The 15,674-nt window shown below is 45.0% G+C and overlaps 1 protein-coding gene across 2 annotated transcripts in view; it reads left to right on the top strand.

Moving 5' to 3' along the window:
* Window positions 1–15,674, top strand: part of LOC106578757 (zinc finger MIZ domain-containing protein 1) — a 389,252-nt gene that overhangs the window by 232,197 nt on the left and 141,381 nt on the right. For both annotated transcript variants that reach the window (XM_045702291.1, XM_045702290.1), the window contains one exon: window positions 10,331–10,446. In XM_045702291.1, the coding sequence (XP_045558247.1) occupies window positions 10,378–10,446 (69 nt within the window). In that variant the 5' untranslated portion in view covers window positions 10,331–10,377. The remainder of the gene's footprint in view (window positions 1–10,330; window positions 10,447–15,674) is intronic.

Below are 15,674 nucleotides of genomic sequence, written 5' to 3' on the forward strand. Positions count from 1 at the left end.
ATCATATGAGAGAGAGGGAGCGAGATATATGGAGAGAAAGAGAGACAGACAGCTAGAGATCGTCAGAGAGAGGGAGAGAGGGAGAGTCAGACAGAGAGAGAGAAAGAAAGAGAGACAGAGAAAGGGCTGCTCCAGTAGGTAGCAGTATAAAAGCTCTTTATCTGTCTAGTGGACTAGATTACCAGCCTGCAGTTAAATCCCTGCAGAGCCCCTAAGTGAGCAGTATCAGTATGGTGCAGTACACTCTCCTCTCTATTCCTCCTCTCTCCTCTCTATTCCTCCTCTCTCCTCTCTATTCCTCCTCTCTCCTCTCTATTCCTCCTCTCTCATCTCTCCTCTCTATTCCTCCTCTCTCTTCTCAATTCCTCTTCTCTATTCCTCCTCTCTATTCCTCAACTCCTCTCAATTTCTCCTCTTTTCTCTTCCTCTTCTCCTCTCTACTCTATTCCTCTAGCTCCTCTCTATTCTTTCTCTCCTCTCTTCCTCCTCTCATCTTCTCTCTTCTCCTCTGTATTCTCCTCTCTTCATCCTCTCCTCTATATTACTCCTCTCTATTCCTCCTCTCCTCTCCTCTCCTCTTCTATTCCTTCTTATTCTAGTGTAAAATAAAGAAATGTAGCGTGACAGCCAGGGAGAGATAAACCAGAGACGGAGAGAAAGCCAAAGGGAGGGATGGAGGAGGAAGACGGAGAGAGAGAGAAAGAGGGGGATGGAGGAGGAAGACGGAGAGAGAGAGAAAGTGGGAGATGGAGAAAGAGGGGGACGGAGGAGTAAGACGGAGAGAAAGCCAAAGGGAGGGTTGGAGGAGGAATACAGAGAGAGAGAGAAAGAGGGGGATGGAGGAGGAAGAAGGAGAGAGATGCAGCTCCGTTGTCATTAATTCACGTTGTCCTGTTCTTACAGCTGCAGGTCTCTATGAGTTATGACCAGAGCTCTGAGTTTAGATTTATTTTGACGTTGAACGCTGCATTAAATCAGTTCCTCCAGGCAGAATTGATAACCTTTAATGTTAGGGGGTAATAGTTTGAACTTGTGATCGTGCTATGTGGCATGTTGGATCAGGAACCTGTTGTTTGCTCAAGTCCTTTTAGTTACGTGAAAAATGATTCCTCAGAAAAACTATTTCCATGAACAGCTAAAAAAATCAATATCATTCCTGAAAGGAAAGTAGGTGTGTGTGTGTGTGTGTGTGTGTGTGTGTGTGTGTGTGTGTGTGTGTGTGTGTGTGTGTGTGTGTGTGTGTGTGTGTGTGTGTGTGTGTGTGTGTGAGATGAGATGTAGTCAGAACATGTCTGAGGACACAGATACAGATCATTGTTAACCAACAGATTACATGACTGAGCAACGTAAACAGTCAACACATGCCAAGGTTCTCTCACTGCCGCACTATGGAAGAAGAGCTCTGTCTCTGTCGCTCTCTCTGTCTGTCTGTCTGTCTGTCTCTCTCGCTCTCTCTTTGTCCCTCTCTGTCTCTCAATTCAATTTGCTTTATTGGCATGACGTAACAATGTACATATTGCCAAAGCTTATTTTGGATATTTACAATATATTTAAATATATATATATATATATATATATATATATATAATAAATCAAAAAGAGAATCAAAATTGTCAACAGGACAACAGTAACAACAATAACCAAGGGTCAAAATTACCATACATTCAACAATAACAATAAGCATACAGTGGAGGACATGTGCAGGTTGATTGGTCTGTCAGACACTATCCCTCAACTTATGGCAACCTTGAATAAGGGTTTCAAATTTGGGAAAATGACACTCTAATTGTTTTATATTTTTGACATTTTGTCAGGAAATGCAGCTCTGTCTCAGGTTCTGCTGTTGTGCAGTGGTTGCACAGCCTTTCCTCTACAGGGAGCCAGGTTTTCCTGTGTCTACACTTCTCAATGGCAAGGCTGTGCTCACTGAGCCTGAACTTTGTCAAGGTTTTTCTAAGGTTTTGATCAGTAACCATGGTCAAATATTTAGCCACGGTGTACTGTCGATTTAGGGCCAGATAGCACTGCATTTTGCTTTGTGTTTGTGCTTGTGTTTCCCAGTAAGTCATGTAGTTTTGTTTTGTCTCTGTAGTAATTTGGTTTATTCTGATTGATTGGATGTTCTGGTCCTGAGGCTTCAGTGTGTTAGTAGAACAGGTTTGTGAACTCAGCCCCAGGACCAGCTGGATGAGGGTCGTGAGGCTTCAGTGTGTTAGTAGAACAGGTCTGTGAACTCAGCCCCAGGACCAGCTGGATGAGGGTCCTGAGGCTTCAGTGTGTTAGTAGAACAGGTTTGTGAACTCAGCCCCAGGACCAGCTGGATGAAGGTCCTGAGGCTTCAGTGTGTTAGTAGAACAGGTTTGTGAACTCAGCCCCAGGACCAGCTGGATGAGGGGACTCTTTTCTTTGTACAGCTCTTGGCATTGCAGGGCTTAGTAATGATATGAGAAATGGGTCACTGTTTTTTAGATGTTTCCAAAATGATTGGTCTTTTTTTTGTTTTTATTATTAATGGATATTGGTATAATTCAATGGGGTATAATTCAATGTGGTTTCAATGGGGTGTTTGTCCCATTTGATGAAATCTTGTTTTGCAAGTGGACCCCACACCTCGCTGCCATAAAGTGCAATTGGTTCAATGACATATTCAATTCGTTTTAGCCAAATTTTAATAGGTATTTCAATCAAAATTTGCTTTTTAATGGCGTAGAATGCCCTGCGTGCTTTCTCTATCAGTTCATTCACTGCCTCATTAAGGTGTCCAAGTTGAGCTTATTTTTAAACCTCAGTAATTGTAGTGTGTGCAGTACTCTATATATTTTGTACCAATTGAGAACTTTGGTCTAATTCCCTGAGATCTGGATCTTCTCTGGAAAATCATTATTTTAGTCTTTTTGGGGTTTACTGCCAGGGCCCAGGTCTGGCAGTACTGCTCTAGCAGGTCCAGGCTCTGCTGTAGGCCATGTGCTGTGGGGGTTTACTGCCAGGGCCCAGGTCTGGCAGTACTGCTCTAGCAGGTCCAGGCTCTGCTGTAGGCCATGTACTGTGGGGGTTTACTGCCAGGGCCCAGGTCTGGCAGTACTGCTCTAGCAGGTCCAGGCTCTGCTGTAGGCCATGTGCTGTGGGGGTTTACTGCCAGGGCCCAGGTCTGGCAGTACTGCTCTAGCAGGTCCAGGCTCTGCTGTAGGCCATGTGCTGTGGGGGTTTACTGCCAGGGCCCAGGTCTGGCAGTACTGCTCTAGCAGGTCCAGGCTCTGCTGTAGGCCATGTGCTGTGGGGGTTTACTGCCAGGGCCCAGGTCTGGCAATACTGCTCTAGCAGGTCCAGGCTCTGCTGTAGGCCATGTGCTGTGGGTGACAGCAGGCATAGGTCATCTGCGAAGAGTAGGCATTTAACCTCTGAATTGTGGAGACTGTTCTGTTATTTTCTTACCAATTTTAATGCTGCACGTATTGCCAGTATACATTGATTTAATTATGTCATATATTTTACCCCCCACACCACTTTCAATAACTTTGTAGAACAATCCTGTATGCCAAATATAATCAAATGATTTTTGGAAGTCGATAAAGCAAGCGTATATTTTGATATTATTTTGGTGGACATGTTTATCTATCAGGGTGTGTAGGGTGTAAATATGATCAGTTGTACGATGTTTTGGTATAAATCCAATTTGGTTTTTACTCAAGACATTGTGCTTATTAAGGAAGTTTAGAACTCTTACATTTATATTTCTCCAGAAAACCTTCCCCAGGTTACTGTTCACACAAATGCCTCTGTAATTGTTAGGGTCAAATTTGTCTCCGTTCTTAAAGATTGGGGTTATGAGTCCTTGATTCCAGATGTCAGGGAAATAACCTACACTCAGGATCAAATTAAACAGTTTTAATATAGCCAATTGAAATGTTGCGCTAGTGAGTTTGAGCATCTCATTTAGGGTGCAATCAGGTCCGCATGCTTTTTTAAATTTGAGAGCCTGAAGTTTCTTATAGAGCTCCTGGTCAGTAATTGGGTAGTCCAATGTATTTTGATTGTCCTTTATAGCTTTTTATAATCCATTCAACTTCTCATGAATTTGGTGTTGTTCTGAGTTTGTGTCAATTTGAATGGTGTTGTAGAGTGTTTTAAAATGGGTTGTCCATATGTCACCATTTTGTATCGCTAATTCCTCTTGTTTAGATTTTTAGTTTTTTCCAATTTTGCCAGAAGTTGTTTGTGTTTATGGACTCCTCAATTAGTGCCAGCTGCTTGCTGTTGTACTGTGCTTTTATAGAGTTTTAAAGTTAGTGTACGTTTATAGAGTTTTAAAGTCTCACAGTAATGAAGGCGTAATTCACCTTTATTTGGGTCTCTGTGCTTTTGGTTGGATAGTGTTCTAAGTTTTCTCCTTATAATTTTACAATCTGCATCAAACCAGTTGTCATCTGTGATCTGTTTTGTTTTGTTTTTTGTCAATTTCAATTGTGCTTCTTTTGCCGTTTGCCTGAATATATAGTTGATGTTTTGTACTGCTAGATTGATGCCTTCTTTACTGTGAGTGAATGTGGTATCCACAAAGTTATCTAAGAGTGTTTGGATATTTTGGTTACAGGTTGCTTTCTGGTATTCTTCTGTGCTGTTTTGGGCCCCATCTGTATGAATTTCTGATGTTGTACAGCTTACTGGGCTGAGAATGTGTGGTTGTTTCCATGTCTGTTCTTTTGAGGAACAACAACGTAATTTGGCTGTGATCAGACAGAGGTGTTAGTGGCTTGACAGTGAATGAGCTGAGAGAGAAGGGGTCAATGTCTGTAATCATATTGTCTACTGTGCTGTGGCCAAGAGGTGAGCAGTAGGTGAGTCCCCCCATAACCTACCATTGACAAAGTACAGACCCAGGCTTCTACAGAGCTGCAAAAGATCCCTTCCGTTTTTGTTGACGGTGCTGTCACTGTTGTTTCTATGGGGGAGATGAAGACAGTTAGAAACAGTATGGCCTGTAATAAAGCTGTCCCCTCGTGTGCTCGTTAGATCAGGTAGTGTTCCTGTGAGCACATTTGTGTCCCCACAGATGAGCACATTTATCTGGAAATGAGCACATTTCCTTAGAAATGGCACGTCTCTTCCTCAAGGGTGGGGAAGATCTCCTCTGAGTAATATGGGGATTCTGAGTGGGGATATATACTGCTCAAAAAAATAAAGTGAACACTTAAACAACACAATGTAACTCCAAGTCAATCACACTTCTGTGAAATCAAACTGTCCACTTAGGAAGCAACACTGATTGACAATACATTTCACATGCTGTTGTGCAAATGGAACAGACAACAGGTGGAAATTATAGGCAATAAGCAAGACACCCCCAATAAAGGAGTGGTTCTGCAGGTGGAGACCACAGACCACTTCTCAGTTCCTATGCTTCCTGGCTGATGTTTTGGTCACTTTTGAATGCTGGCGGTGCTTTCACTCTAGTAGTAGCATGAGACAGAGTCTACAACCCACACAAGTGGCTCAGGTAGTGCAGCTCATCCAGGATGGCACATCAATGCAAGCTGTGGCAAGAAGGTTTGCTGTGTCTGTCAGCGTAGTGTCCAGAGCATGGAGGCGCTACCAGGAGACAGGCCAGTACATCGCGAGATGTGGAGGAGGCCGTAGGAGGGCAACAACCCAGCAGCAGGACCGCTACCTCCGCCTTTGTGCAAGGAGGAGCAGGAGGAGCACTGCCAGAGCCCTGCAAAATGACCTCCAGCAGGCCACAAATGTGCATGTGTCTGCTCAAACGGTCAGAAACAGACTCCATGAGGGTGGTATGAGGGCCCGACGTAGATAGGTGGGGGTTGTGCTTACAGCCCAACACCGTGCAGGACGTTTGGCATTTGCCAGAGAACACCAAGATTGGCAAATTCGCCACTGGCGCCCTGTGCTCTTCACAAATGAAAGCAGGTTCACACTGAACACGTGACAGACGTGACAGAGTCTGGAGACGCCGTGGAGAACGTTCAGCTGCCTGCAACATCCTCCAGCATGACCGGTTTGGCGGTGGGTCAGTCATGTTGTGGGGTGACATTTCTTTGGGGGGCCGCACAGCCCTCCATGTTCTCGCCAGAGGTAGCCTGACTGCCATTAGGTACCGAGATGAGATCCTCAGACCCCTTGCGAGACCATATGCTGGTGCGGTTGGCCCTGGGTTCCTCCTAATGCAAGACAATGCTAGACCTCATGTAGCTGGAGTGTGTCAGCAGTTCCTGCAAGAGGAAGGCATTGATGCTATGGACTGGCCCGCCCGTTCCCCAGACCTGAATCCAATTGAGCACATCATGTCTCGCTCCATCCACCAACGCCACATTGCACCACAGACTGTCCAGGAGTTGGCGGATGCTTTAGTCCAGGTCTGGGAGGAGATCCCTCAGGAGACCATCCGCCACCTCATCAGGAGCATGCCCAGGCATTGTAGGGAGGTCATACAGGCACGTGGAGGCCACACACACTACTGAGCCTCATGTTGTCTTGTTTTAAGGACATTACATCAAAGTTGGATCAGCCTGTAGTGTGGTTTTCCACTTTCATTTTGAGTGTGACTCCAAATCCAGACCTCCATGGGTTGATAAATTGGATTTCCATTGATTATTTTTGTGTGATTTTGTTGTCAGCACATTCAACTATGTAAAGAAAAAAGTATTTAAAAAGATTATTTCTTTAATTCAGATCTAGGATGTGTTGTTTAAGTGTTCCCTTTATTTTTTTGAGCAGTGTATATTGCGCAAAGTAAAACATATTTTTCTGTCAGTACAAGTTATTTTTTCAGTTTTAACCAAATGTGATATTTGCCCATTTTGAGGGGATCAGTTAGATGTTGTAGTTTAGATTTGTACCAAATGATCAATCCTCCAGAGTCTCTTCCTCTATTGACAGAGCTGTGTTTCTGTGATGGCACAATGACCTCTCTGTAGCCTGTGGGACAGTGAGTGACAATGTCAGCCTTACACCATGTCTCCTGCAGAATGATGACGTCAACATCTTTCAGATTTTTGTTGAACTCTCGTGTTAAACTCTTCAGTCTGAAGATTGATGAGTTTAGGCCCTGAGTGTTCCACATGCTAACTGATAGGTTGATGAGTTTAGGCCCTGAATGTTCCACATGCTAACTGATAGGTTGATGAGTTTAGACCCTGAATGTTCCACATGCTAACTGATAGGTTGATGAGTTTAGACCCTGAATGTTCCACATGCTAACTGATAGGTTGATGAGTTTAGACCCTGAATGTTCCACATGCTAACTGATAGTGATTTCATGTTGCAAAAAGAAAGAATAGCAGTCAGAAATACAGTAACTACAAACTAATAAATTGTTAAGAGATAAACAGGATAACAACGAACATTCTTTCTGTTATATATATATAAATATTCCTATTCATTGAACAAATAAATTCTAGTACAATAGGTGTGTGTGTGTGTGTGTGTGTGTGTGTGTGTGTGTGTGTGTGTGTGTGTGTGTGTGTGTGTGTGTGTGTGTGTGTGTGTTTAGTGCAGATGTATTGGAGGACCTGTTTAATCTCACTTAATCCTACAGGGTTCTCCTGTCCTCTGACGACCTCTGCGTAGCTGCGCTGGTCCTGCTGTTGGTAGGGGTGGTGGTCTGGTAGGGGTGGTGGTCTGGGCCCTGTGGAGTGGAGGAGGGCCAGGTCTGGGCCGTGGGGCTTCCTCTCTGGTCTTGTAGGGGTGGTGGTCTGGTGCGGGGTAGTAGGCTGGGCCCGGTCCGGTCTGGTAGAGGTGGTGGTCTGGTGCGGGGTAGTAGGCTGGGCCCGGTCCGGTCTGGTAGAGGTGGTGGTCTGGTGTGGGGTAGTAGGCTGGGCCCGGTCCGGTCTGGTAGAGGTGGTGGTCTGGTGCGGGGTAGTAGGCTGGGCCCGGTCCGGTCTGGCTAAGCCGATGGAAGTGGTGATGCTCTGGTGGTGGGTTGGGCCTGTGGGGTGGTGGGGGCGATGAAGGGTCTGGGGCTCCTTGGTGGTGCAGTGGTCTGGTAGGGGTCTCTGGGTGGTCCTCTGTCCAGTGCGGCATGGGGTGTTTGTCTACTAAGTGCTACGTCTTTTAGAGACTTGGCAAACATCCCTACTGTCTGCTTCCTCAGGTGGGAGTGGTCGTGCAGATGCTCTGGGGTGATTGTTGGGTGGTGAGCAACATGTACGTTCAGGAGTACACCCTCTGGTGATGTCAGCGTTGACTTTTTGAATGGTACAGGGATGAAAGTCTTTGCGGGGCAGCAGAGTGGAGATGGTGATGTGGGAGTTGGGGAACCACTCAGAGGCCCTCTCTGCTACTCTGTTGACCAGGCTGCCTACTCTCTCCTGCTCCTCTCGCAGGTTGTTGGTGCCGGTGTGAATAATGATGTAGCCTGGTGTGCCAAAGTCAGGTTGGGACAGGATGTGGAGTGCATCCTGTGTTTTTGGGCACCATATTTTGCACACTTTGTGTTGGGGGAAGAGTTTATCTTCTTGGATGAATTTCCCATTTGAGTCAATGAGGATGGCCACTTCAGTGGGTTTTACCAGATTAGTGCGTTTACGGTCTGGGGCTGGAGTACACAGGGCCTGTGTACATGGAGGGGTGTGTGGGGGTGTGTCAGGGGGGGCCAGAGAGCTTCTCTCTGTAGTAGATGTCTCCATGTGAGCCTCCTTGTTTACTGGGGGTGTGGGTGAAGTGTTGTCGGTATGGGGGGGATTGTGGGTAAAGGTGGGTCAGTGGGGTAGTTAGGGGTGGTGAGGGGCTGCAGCTTCTCTCTGGGAGTCTCTACAGTCTGTTCTCTGTGCTGTAGCACCCTCTTGATGACAGACAACTCCTTTGCCATCTCCTCCTTTACCTGCACTAGCTTTCTCCTCATGGTGGCCTTTACCTCCTCAAGAGCTGTGGTAAGGCTCTCTCCTCATGGTGGCCTTTACCTCCTCAAGAGCTGTGGTAAGGCTCTCTCTCAGCTCCTGGACAGAGTTCTTCAGCTGGGTCCTGCACTGGTTGATCTGGTCCTGCAGAAGCTCTGTGTCTGGGCTGGTGGTGGTGTAGCTGGGGGGCTGCTCCTTCAGCTCAGTAACCCATACCTCTAACATAGCTAGCCCGTCTCTCAACAGGCTGATGGTAGTGTGGTCTTGGCTCTGGTGGTTGTAGGCAGGCAGGGGGGAGGATAGCCCTGCTGTTGGGGTGCCTGAGGGGAGAGGTCGGGGTGCTGTCCTTGTCTTTTTTGCTTTCCGCTATCTTCGTTAGGGTGGGGAAGTCCTGCACAACAGAGCTGAGTGCAGCCTCACTGCCCTGGACCATGATAGTGCCGTTCTGGTACATGTTTTACGTCAGAAACCTGTTTTCCTGGTCCTTGTCGCTGTCCTCAAAAATGTGTATTTGCCTTCCCTTGCAGATGCCTTTCTTTGTGGTATAGCTGAAATGCCTGGTTACAGCTGTATGCCAGGCAGTTGTGTGGTCTGTGTAAAATAACAGGTTTGTAACAGTCCTGTTTTGTGAGCAGTCGGCAAACAACGTTTCTGGGTTCTCCCTCAGAATTCTGTGTTTAAAATTGATTCTTCTCCCTTCTCTGATTTGATTTCTGCTGGGTATTCAAAAAAACAGGGGGTAAAGTCTCTGTCTCTGCTGTTGCTGTCGCTGCCTCAGTGGCCATGTCACCTGTCAAATCAATAGCTCTACCTCTCTCCTTCCACGCACCTGCCAGCTCCCTCTTAACACACACAACTCACAGAGGCACAGACACACACACAGACATACACACTGCAATATCCTGGTTTTTTTCTCTCCTCAAGTTCTCATTTGCAACTGTGACCTGGCCAAGATAAAGCGTAGCAATTCATAGTAATTTGACACATACAACAACACAGAGTTACACATGGAATAAACAAAACATACAGTCAATAATACAGTTGGAAAAAAAGGAAAAAAAAATGTATTCTATATACAGTGAGTGCAAATGAGGTAAGTTAAGGGAGTTAAGGCAATAAATAGGCCATGGTGGCGAAGTAATTACAATATAGCAATTAAACACTGGAATGGTAGGATGTGCAGAAGATGAATGTGCAAGTAGAGATACTGGGGTGCAAAGGAGCAAGATAAATAAATAAATAAATACAGTATGGGGATGAGGTAGGTAGATAGATGGGCTGTTTACAGATGGACTATTTACAGGTGCAGTGATCTGTGAGCTGCTCTGACAGCTGGTGCTTAAAGCTAGTGAGGGAGATATGAATGTCTTTGTCTCTCTGTCTTCTCCTCCAGAGGTCACTAGTTTAATGTCTTTGTCTCTCTGTCTTCTCTTCCAGAGGTCACTAGTTTAATGTCTTTGTCTCTCTGTCTTCTCTTCCAGAGGTCACTAGTTTAATGGCTGGAAGGTAGAGGTCAAAGAGGGACAAAATGACCTCCATTCCGTCGATGGACAGGCACATACAGCAGACCAATGACCGTCTGTTATGTATCAAACAGGTGAGTGTCCACTTGTTTCCAACTTGGTCCCTGATGGAAGAGACACAATACACGTCAAACAGAAGAGAGCAACATTAATCCATCTGTATGACTTTATTGATGTTATTCAGTTTGTGTTAGTGAATTGTCTTTGACCAATCTAGTGTTGAACCGTACCATAAAATATAAATAGTTACAGCAGCATTTCCCAGACTGGATCCTGTGACCCCAAGGGGTGGACATTTTGTTTGTTGCCCTAGTACTACACAGTTGATTCAAATAATCTTAGCTTGATGATGAGTTAAAAATATATATAAAATACCAGTCAAAAGTTTGGACATAGCTATTGATTCAAGGGTTGTTCTTTATTTGACTATTTTCTACATTTTAGATTCTTCAAAGTAGCCACCCTTTGCCTTGATGACAGCTTTGCACACTCTTGGCATTCTCTCAACCAGCTTCACCTGGAATGATTTTCCAACAGTCTTGAAGGAGTTCCCAACTATGCTGAGCACTTGTTGGCTGCTTTTCCTTCACTCTGCGGTCCAACTCATCCCAAACCATCTCAATTGGGTTTAGGTCAGGTGATTGTGGAGGTCAGGTCATCTGATGCAGCACTCCATCACTCTCCTTCTTGGTCAAATAGCCCTTACACAGCCTGGTGGTGTGTTGGGTCATTGTCCTGTTGAAAAACAAATGATAATCCCACTAAGCCCAAACCAGATGTGATGGCATATCGCTGCAGAATGCTGTGGTAGCCATGCTGGTTAAGTGTGCCTTGAATTCTAAATAAATCACAGACAGTGTCACCAGCAAAGCACCCCCACACATAGCACCTCCTCCTCCATGCTTCACGGTGGGAACCACACATGCGAAGATCATCCGTTCACCTACTCTGCGTCTCACAAAGACACGACAATTAGAACCAAAAATCTCACATTTGGACTCATGAGATCAAAGGACAGATTTTCACCGGTCTAATGGCCATTGCTTGTGTTTCTTTGCCCAAGCAAGTCTCTTCTTCTTATTGGTGTCCTTTAGTAGTGGTTTATTTGCAGCAATTCGACCATGAAGGCCTGATTCACACAGTCTCCTCTGAACAGTTGATGTTGAGATGTGTCTGTTACTTGAACTCTGTGAAGCAAATATTTGGGCTACAATTTCTGAGGCTGGAAACTCTAATGAACTTATCCTCTGCAGCAGAGGTAACTCTGGGTCTTCCATTCCTGTGGCGGTCCTCATGAGAGCCAGTTTCATCATAGCGCTTGATGGTTTTTGCGACGACTGCACTTGAAGAAACTTCAACTCAAATAAAATTACGGATTGACTGACCTTCATCTCTTAAAGTAATGATGGAATGTCGTTTCTCTTTGCTTATTTTAGCTGTTTTTGCCATAATACGGTCTTGGTCTTTAACCAAATAGGGCTATCTTCTGTGTACCCTTACCTTGTCACAACACAACTGATTGTCTCAAACGCATTTAGAAGGAAAGAAATTCCACAAATTAACTTTTAAGAAGGCACACCTATTAACTGTAATGCATTCCAGGTGACTACCTCATGAAGCTGGTGACTACCTCATGAAGAGTGTGCAAAGCTGTCATCAAGGCAAAGGGTGTCTGTTTTGATTTGTTAAACACTTTTTTGGTAACTACACGATTCCATATGTGTTATTTAATAGTTTTGTTGTCTTCACTATTGTTCTACAATGTAGAAAATAGTACAAATAAAGAAAAACCCTTTTGACTGGTACTGCATATATTGCATTTTTATTCATAAAAAATACAATAAAATGTTTAACTCAGTCGGGGTCTCAACTCAACATTGAGAGTTAGAATAGTAGAATACACCAGGTGATTCTATATTTGGTTGTGCATCAGCAGTTTTTCTCTTGTCACTAGGTTTCCATCCAATTGGTGATTGGTTTTCATACGAATATTTTAAAAATCTGCATAAAGAAAATATGCGCATTTTCCTACATTTTCCTCACAATTGTTGCATGTTGCGTTTCAAAAATTGCCCTTTTTCTCCCCAATTTCGTGGTATCCAATTGGTAGTTACAGTCTTGTCTCATTGCTGCAACTCCCGTACGGACTCGAGAGAGGCGATGGTCGAGAGCCATGCGTCCTCCGAAACACAACCAACCAAGCCACATTGCTTCTTGCCACAATGCCCGCTTAACCCGCAAGCCAGCCGCACCAATGTGTCGGAGGAAACACCGTACACCTGGCGACCGTGTCAGCGTACATTGCCCCCGGCCCGCCACAGGAATCGCTGGAGTGCAATGGGACAAGAACATCCCTGCTGGCCAAACCCTCCCCTAACCCGGACGACGCTGGGCCAATTGTGCACCGCCCCATGGGACTCCCGGTCGCAGCCGGCTGCGACAGAACCTGGAATCTCACAGCTAGCACTGCGCCACTCGGGAGGCTGTGCGTTTATGTTTTTGTTCAGTGTAACTTAACAGAACGAGAGAAATTCCCCAAATCCAGATGACTCAAAAATGATACAGGCATACCCAAGACGACTCAAAGCTGATACAGATATACCCGAGACGACTCAAAGCTGATACAGATATACCCAAGACGACTCAAAGCTGATACAGATATACCCGAGACGACTCAAAGCTGATACAGATATACCCAAGACGACTCAAAGCTGATACAGATATACCCAAGACGACTCAAAGCTTATACAGATATACCCAAGACGACTCAAAGCTGATACAGACATACCCAAGATGACTCAAAGATGTAATCGGCGCCAAAAGTGCTTCTACAAAGTATTGACTCAAGGGTGTGAATACTTATGTAAATGAGATATTTCTGTATTTCAATTTCAAATTCAGAAAACATGTTTTCACATTGTCGTTATGGGGTATTCTCATCACGTGCACTTTCGTCATAATTTATTTTATCTGTTGCCTAATAAACTGCATGATTTCCAGAGTCGTAGTGGGAGGACCACACACCATATCATCTCATGACTCCAAGTTTTCTTCCATATGATAGCTATTATATCAATATTTTCACATTAAAAAAAATTCCATCATACATTTTACAGACTGAAAAAGATCCCACCATGTCGAACTAACAAATTATCCGTCTGCATTTATAAAATTGTACCGAAACTTCCTGTTTCCATCCCGCTGTCGTGATTTATACAGACTTTACTCACATAAAAGCTATGGATGAAAACGTCATGTCAGCTAACAATTTTTACATTAGCAGGTTAGCCTAGCAAGCTATTTAAACGTGTAGTAATCATGGCCGAATACCAACCTGACACGCAGGCCACGTGCTCAGGGGCCCAGACCTCACTCAGATATCATAAGTCATGGCAAAATGGGTAGAATTACAGGAAATGTGGTATAAAATGTAAAAAAATATATTATTCCCACCACATGGCAAAATGGGTAGAATTGCATTAAACTTGCTTTAAAACAGCAACATTTTCATTCAATTGTGTAGAATTGGCCATTAAGAGCACCACCCACACCTAACCAAATCTAATTGGTCAAGGGTAGTGCACTACATAGGGAATAGGGAGCCAATTAGGACACAACCTGTATTTCTTTATCTACAGCCTATCTGTGCTTTTGGCTTTGTTTCTATGGGTTATTATGTCCACCACACAAAACACTGTAGCCTTTACTGTTGCTTGTATATCACTGTATAAACACATGAGAAGAGATGGAGATTATTACATTTCTTGAGGGGGAAGAGCTACTGCTGCTGCAATGCATTCTGGGCTGCTGCTGCTGTGCTAAGTGAGCGCATTTATCCATATGCCACACACACACACACACACACACACACACACACACACACACACACAAACACACAGAGAGACTAGCACAACAGTGGTGGTCGGTGCCATTAAAGATGAGGGGGCCTTATTTCTATTACAGCATATTGGATGACTGTCATTCATATTCCATTCAACCAGTTCAATGTAACAGCAATTGGTTTAGGTTACTACACGATACTTAGATTTTCCCTTTATCCATCTTGAGGTTGCTACAACCTAGCCTATGGATGAAAGTTTACAATGTAGGTGAACACAGGTTGAAAGAATTGTGAGTAAATTAGGTGACAGACAGTGACACATTCAATACAGACTTGCACACTCTTGCCTGCATCTAGCTGATCTAGGGTGTAATCATTAGGCCAACCTTTGCAAATGAGAGTTTCTATTGGACAAATTCAGGTATGTTTATCCCCGTTTCATCAGTTTTTCAACAGAATCGGCAAAATGAAAACAACCCTGATCACACTCAATGTCACGTCCTGGCCAGTATATAAGGTTAATTGTTTTGTAGTTTGGTCAGGGCGTGGCAGGGGGTATTTGTTTTCTGTGGTTCGGGGTGGTGTGTTTGTGTAAAGGGTGTTTAATTTAGTAATTCCGGGTTTTGGTTTATGTTTAGTAATTCTATGGTTAGTCTAGGTTGTGTGTTTCTATGTTTGGTTGATTGGGGTTGGGACTCTCAGTTGAAGGCAGGTGTTGTCTATCTGCCTTTGATTGAGAGTTCCATATATTAGGGTGTGTTTGTATGTGTGATTGGTGGGTGATTGTTCTGTGTTTCGCCTTGTGCCTTACCAGACTGTTTTTGTTGATCGTTCGTGTTTTTGTTATTTTGTATGTTCGTTTTGAAAGGTAATTAAATATCAAGATGAGCATTCACGTACCTGCTGCGTTTTGGTCCTCATTTACCGACAACAACCGTGACAGAATCACCCACCCCCAAAGGACCAAGCAGCAGAGGAAGGAGCAGACGGAGTTCGAGTTGGACTGGCGGGAGAAGTGGACTTGGGAGGAAGTTCTGGACGGGGCCGGACCCTGGCATCAGGCTGGGGATTATCGCCGCCCGCAGTGGGAAATTGAGGCAGCCAAGGCAGAGAGGCGGTGGTACGAGGCCAGAGTGGACGCGCTGAAGGAGATGCACGAGAGGCACCCCCAAGAAAATTTTGGGGGGGGGGGCACACGGGTAGTTTGGCTAGGCGTAAGAAGAGCCGGAAGCCAGCTACCCGTGGTTATATGGAGGAGCGTATGGGGTGGAGAGCGCTATGTTTCGCTGAGGAGCGCACTATCTCACCCATACGCACGCACAGTCCAGTGCGCGTTATTCCAGCCCCTCGCAGGTGCCGTGCTAGAGCGGGCATCCAGCCTGGTAGGAGGATGCCTGCGCAGCGCATCTGGTCGCCGGTACGCCTCCGAGGACCAGGCTACCCAACTCCCGCTCACGCACG

This window comes from Salmo salar, chromosome ssa19 (assembly GCF_905237065.1).
Source record: "Salmo salar chromosome ssa19, Ssal_v3.1, whole genome shotgun sequence".
NCBI classification, from domain to species: Eukaryota; Metazoa; Chordata; class Actinopteri; order Salmoniformes; family Salmonidae; genus Salmo; species Salmo salar.